At 51.6% G+C, this 4,419-nt stretch overlaps 2 protein-coding genes and 1 pseudogene across 2 annotated transcripts, besides 6 other annotated features; all 3 read right to left on the bottom strand.

The window, feature by feature from the left end:
* Window positions 1-4,419: a sequence feature (heterozygous, non-Esmeraldo-like haplotype).
* Window positions 159-214: a microsatellite.
* Window positions 238-1,416, bottom strand: Tc00.1047053503935.20 (2-oxoglutarate dehydrogenase, E2 component, dihydrolipoamide succinyltransferase, putative; the record flags this gene model as incomplete). The annotated part of the gene is made up of 1 exon (XM_798250.1): window positions 238-1,416. One exon carries the CDS (start codon window positions 1,414-1,416, stop codon window positions 238-240), a length of 1,179 nt encoding a protein of 392 aa, XP_803343.1.
* Window positions 1,055-1,074: a microsatellite.
* Window positions 1,448-1,550: a sequence feature (T-rich).
* Window positions 1,640-1,699: a sequence feature (T-rich).
* Tc00.1047053503935.10 (hypothetical protein, conserved) lies at window positions 1,892-3,625 on the bottom strand (the record flags this gene model as incomplete). Its single annotated transcript, XM_798249.1, has 1 exon — window positions 1,892-3,625. The coding sequence occupies one exon, from the start codon at window positions 3,623-3,625 to the stop codon at window positions 1,892-1,894; it is 1,734 nt and encodes a 577-aa protein (XP_803342.1).
* Window positions 3,646-3,680: a sequence feature (AT_rich).
* On the bottom strand, window positions 3,912-4,419 carry Tc00.1047053503935.4 (annotated as a pseudogene; the record flags this gene model as incomplete).

Below are 4,419 nucleotides of genomic sequence, written 5' to 3'. Positions count from 1 at the left end.
CCCCCCCCCCCCCCCCTCCTCCTCCTCACAGAGAGAGAGAAAAGGAAAAGAAAAGAAAAAACATCAACGAATTGCTTTTTTAATGCGCGCAGACGCGCCGTGTAAACACATCCGTAAGAAGGGCAAAAAAAAAAAAAAAACATGCAAACACACACACACAGGCAGACACACAGGCAGACACACACAGGCAGGCAGACACACAGGCAGGCAGACAAACATACATGCGCCCTCCCGTTCCTACGCGAGGTCAAGCACCATGCGGGCGGGGTCCTCAATGAGGTTCTTCACCTTCACAAGAAATGTCACCGCGTCGCTGCCGTCAATGAGGCGATGGTCGTACGTCAGTGCTACCGCCATAATGTCGCGTATTTTAATCTCGTTCCCCACCACCCATGGCTTCTTCTTCGTTGCGTGCATGCCGAGAATGGCACTCTGCGGTGGGTTGATGATTGGGGTCCCCATCCACGAGCCAAAAACGCCGCCATTACTGATGGTGAATGTACCGCCCGTCATCTCAGCCAGCGTCAGCTTATTTACCCTTGCCCGCGCCCCAAAGTCGGCAATTTGCCTTTCAATCTGAGCAAAATCGGCCTTCTGTACATCACGCAGAACGGGAACAACAAGTCCTCGTGGTGTTGATACCGCAATGCTGATATCAACAAAATCGTGGTACTCAATAAAGTCCGTACCAAAGGAGGCATTGACTGCGGGTACATCCTGCAGTGCAATGGCACAGGCCTTTACAAAAGGTGACATAAATCCCAGCTTTACATTGTGCTTCTTGTAAAAGTCGTCCTTGTACCGGTTACGTATCTCAATGAGGGGAGTCATATCAATTTCGTTGAAAGTCGTCAGCATCGCACACGTATTCTGGCTCGCCTTCAGACGATCCGCTATACGATGGCGCATGGAAGAGATGCGCACATTTCGCACACGTGGGTCGGAGCCGGTGGTCGCTGTGGTCACAACTTGCGGAGGTTTTGGCGCCGGTGCTGGGGTTTCTACAGACCGTTTTTGTTGCGGCGGTGGTGGTGATGACTGCTGCTGCTGCTGCGGTGGTGGTGGTGGTGGTGGCTGCATCGCGGGGGCCGCTGCCGCTCCGCCAGCCTCCCCTGCCTTCATCGTTGACAACTCCGCGCCCACCTCGACGACGGCCCCCTCTTCAAAGTTGATCTTCGTGATGACGCCGTTTGTCGGCGCCCGCACATCGACGTTGAGTTTGTCCGACTCGATCTGGCAGATCACCTCGTCCTCGCTGACGGCGTCGCCAACTTTCTTGGTCCACCCTACAACCTTGCCGGAGCTGATCGACTCCGCAATGGTCGGCACGTTAATGCTGAGGCAGAAGCGAGCCGAAAGCTTTTGCAGGCCCCACCGGCGGGGCTGCAGCCCCAAAGCACTGAAGCGACGAAGCATGTGGCACCGCGTACAAACCGTAACAGCACACAAACAAAATATACGGAAAAAAATAAATTCAATTAAATTAACGGAAGGAAATGCGATGAAACAAAAAAAAAAAGTAATGATAATAAAATAATGAAATAAAAAAAGGATGCAAATACAAGACTACTCTCGACTAGTAAACGGTGGAAAAAAAAAAAAAAAAGCTGCTCCCGAAACACGAGACAATTGGAATATTAAAAAAAGAAAGAAAAAAGAAAGAAGAAGAAGAAGAAAGAGGGGAGTAAAAAAAAAAAAATTTTTTTTTGGTGGACGATGATGTTCCCCGCTGTGGCATTGCGGGTTGGTAAAGAAACAACAACAACAACAGTAAAGGAAGAAAAAAAAACCTGCGAAACAACAGACACAACAGTGTTTTTCGGTTCTATTTCATGTAACATTGTTTTGTTTTGCTTTTTTACTCTTGCGCCTGCATTAGTATGCGAGGGACTCAGCGACGCAGTGCGTTCCATGCCACTTGGCGGAGCTCTGTGTCCCACTTCACAACGGCCCACGCAAAGAGAGGGGCCGCAGTAAACGCGGAGAGAAACCCCCATGGGGTGCACCGGGTGCACACGAAGAGAGCCGCCCACGCGAGCACAATCCGTCGGTTGAAAACGGCCTTAAATGCGCCCAGCCGCAAAAGTGGCTGAGAAGAACCGTGACCCTTCCGCGGTGTCGTCATGGCGGGCCCCGCAACCAGCAGGCAGACACACGTCACGCAGCGCAGTGCCATACTGATGATATTCACTACGATGAGACCCGGCACCGGTTCAACAACCAACCAGCGCAGGTGCAGCACCACGTAACATGCAACACCATACACCGCAGCCTGAGCCAACATCACACGCTGCGTAAGCTGCAGCATGGATGCCGATGCCGTCGCACGCACAAATGCGTCCAGCAGTCCAAACCATGCCAGGAGCGGCAGCAAGTAACAGTACAACTGCAGCGCCTGCACCATCACCGGGGAAGCCCAACGGCTGGAAAACAGTCTCAGGAGAAACCCCTCCGCAACTGGTGGCGCCAACAGCACAACTGCCGCACCAAAATACGATGCAACCCGCAGCATGGTAAAAAGAAGGTTGATGGCCTCCTCCGGCTTACCCCCCGCAGCGTCACGGCTCCACTTCACAAAGCAGGCGTTCTCCCACACGCGAAAAACAAGGCGGGTCATGATGGACCCGAGATTTGCAATAAGATCGTACTGACCCATCACCGTCGCCGATCCAAATGTTGCAAGAGCGAATCGTTCCCCTTCTGTTAGCACAAGACGCAAACAACTTTCGCTGAGAAATTGACGCAGCAGAAGCGTCTCCTTCGCCACCTCCGCACCCGCCAAGCGCAATGAAAGAAAACACCACGGCAGAGACACACGCAACCGCAGCGACGGCGAAATGGAGGAGGAAGTGAGACATGCGACACCCCATCGTGCTGCGATTGCGCCCCTTCGAGCCCTCTGTAGAAGATCATCGCCTTCCCCCTTTTTATCTTTCCTGTCCTCAGGACTACTGTTGCTATTCCACAGCCAAAGAAAATACATCATAGTCGCAATGGCGTAAGTGAGGGACCCCGTGGCAAAGCACAGGCGCGCAGTGTACAAATCCCCCCCCAGACCACCACACAACTTCACAAATATCAAACACGTTATCAAGCGTGCCAACAACGCCCAGAATTCGGAGGTGATAATAAACCGTGAGTAATCGAAGCAGAGAACCAGGGCAATGCATGGTTCTACCATCAGTAAAACACCGACACTCAATGCTAGAAGCACCTCTGGAAACCCTACCGTGTGATTGTTGGCTTCCCCCAGTGCAGTAGCGATATCCCCCACACGAGACAGCGCAGCCAAAGAGGGAAACACATGAATGCCGCAAAAAGGCAGCAGCTCCAGCACTACCATGACTAAAACTCCCAACGGAAGAGAGGCCATAGCGCAGTTCATCACCTGCAGAACCAGCCGGCCATCCTCCGCCCTCTCCCGCACGTCATGCCGGGCGTTCACACTTCGAACACAGTCCCGTGCAAGAAAAAGAACAGTATTGAAATACAGTTGGTTTGAAAAATTGGTGCCATTTTCGTTTGGTGCAAGCTGACGTGTCAGGAGGGTGGACAGTGTGAAGCTCAGTAGCTTCAGTGTAACATTAAGTACCAAGGCCGAAGCCAATTGACCTTTGAAGTCCATCCTACCTATTCTAAAGAAGCAAAATAATAATAACAAATAAATCAAAAAAAAAAAAGTTCAGGAAATCATGCGTAACATAAACCCACACGTGAAACATCAATCAGGTAAAAATATATATAAACATGTATTTACAAGAAGGATATTGCTGTTGCTTCTCTCTTCTTCGTTAAATGGAACAGTATGTGTTTGTTGTGGTTGTCGTTGTGGAGAAAACAAAGAGGGGATTTTGATATTTTACCTCCCCTCTCCTCACACACACGCACAGGACCACGCTGGCAAGGCTTATTCAGCTTGCGGCGTTTTCTTCCTCACCGCTTCGGGGGCTGACGTCGTTTCTCTCTTCATCTTCATCGTCCAGTCCGGGAATGCGCTCAAGTCGCCGCCGTGCAAAGGTGAGATAAGCGCTGTGTCCCTTTGATACCAATGTAGGTCGCAGCTTGGGGCGGGACGGTCGTCCATCTTCCTCGCGATCACGCTTAAAGGACGGCTTGAAGTATTTTGTCAGCGCCTCCACGGTTCGAATATCAACAAACTCAAAGGGTTCCTCTCGTAAACGTTGCGCTGTCCGCTGCGACTGCTCGATGCATGGAGAGAACGTGCACAGCATGCCACCTGGCCGGAGAATGTGAAGGACGTTCTCGATTGCAAGCCACGGCGCAGGAACATCCAAAAAGACAGCATCCACGTGGTGTCGAGAAAGGCCAAAGCCGTGTTTGGGATCGGTCCCCTCGCCGATTTCGTCCTCCACGCCAGCAGAAACATCGCTCTCAGTGATTGTGCAACATCACGCCAAT

This window comes from Trypanosoma cruzi, genomic scaffold, assembly GCF_000209065.1.
Source record: "Trypanosoma cruzi strain CL Brener 1047053517071 genomic scaffold, whole genome shotgun sequence".
NCBI lineage: Eukaryota > Euglenozoa > Kinetoplastea > Trypanosomatida > Trypanosomatidae > Trypanosoma > Trypanosoma cruzi.
This window is presented reverse-complemented; position numbering and strand designations above follow the sequence as displayed.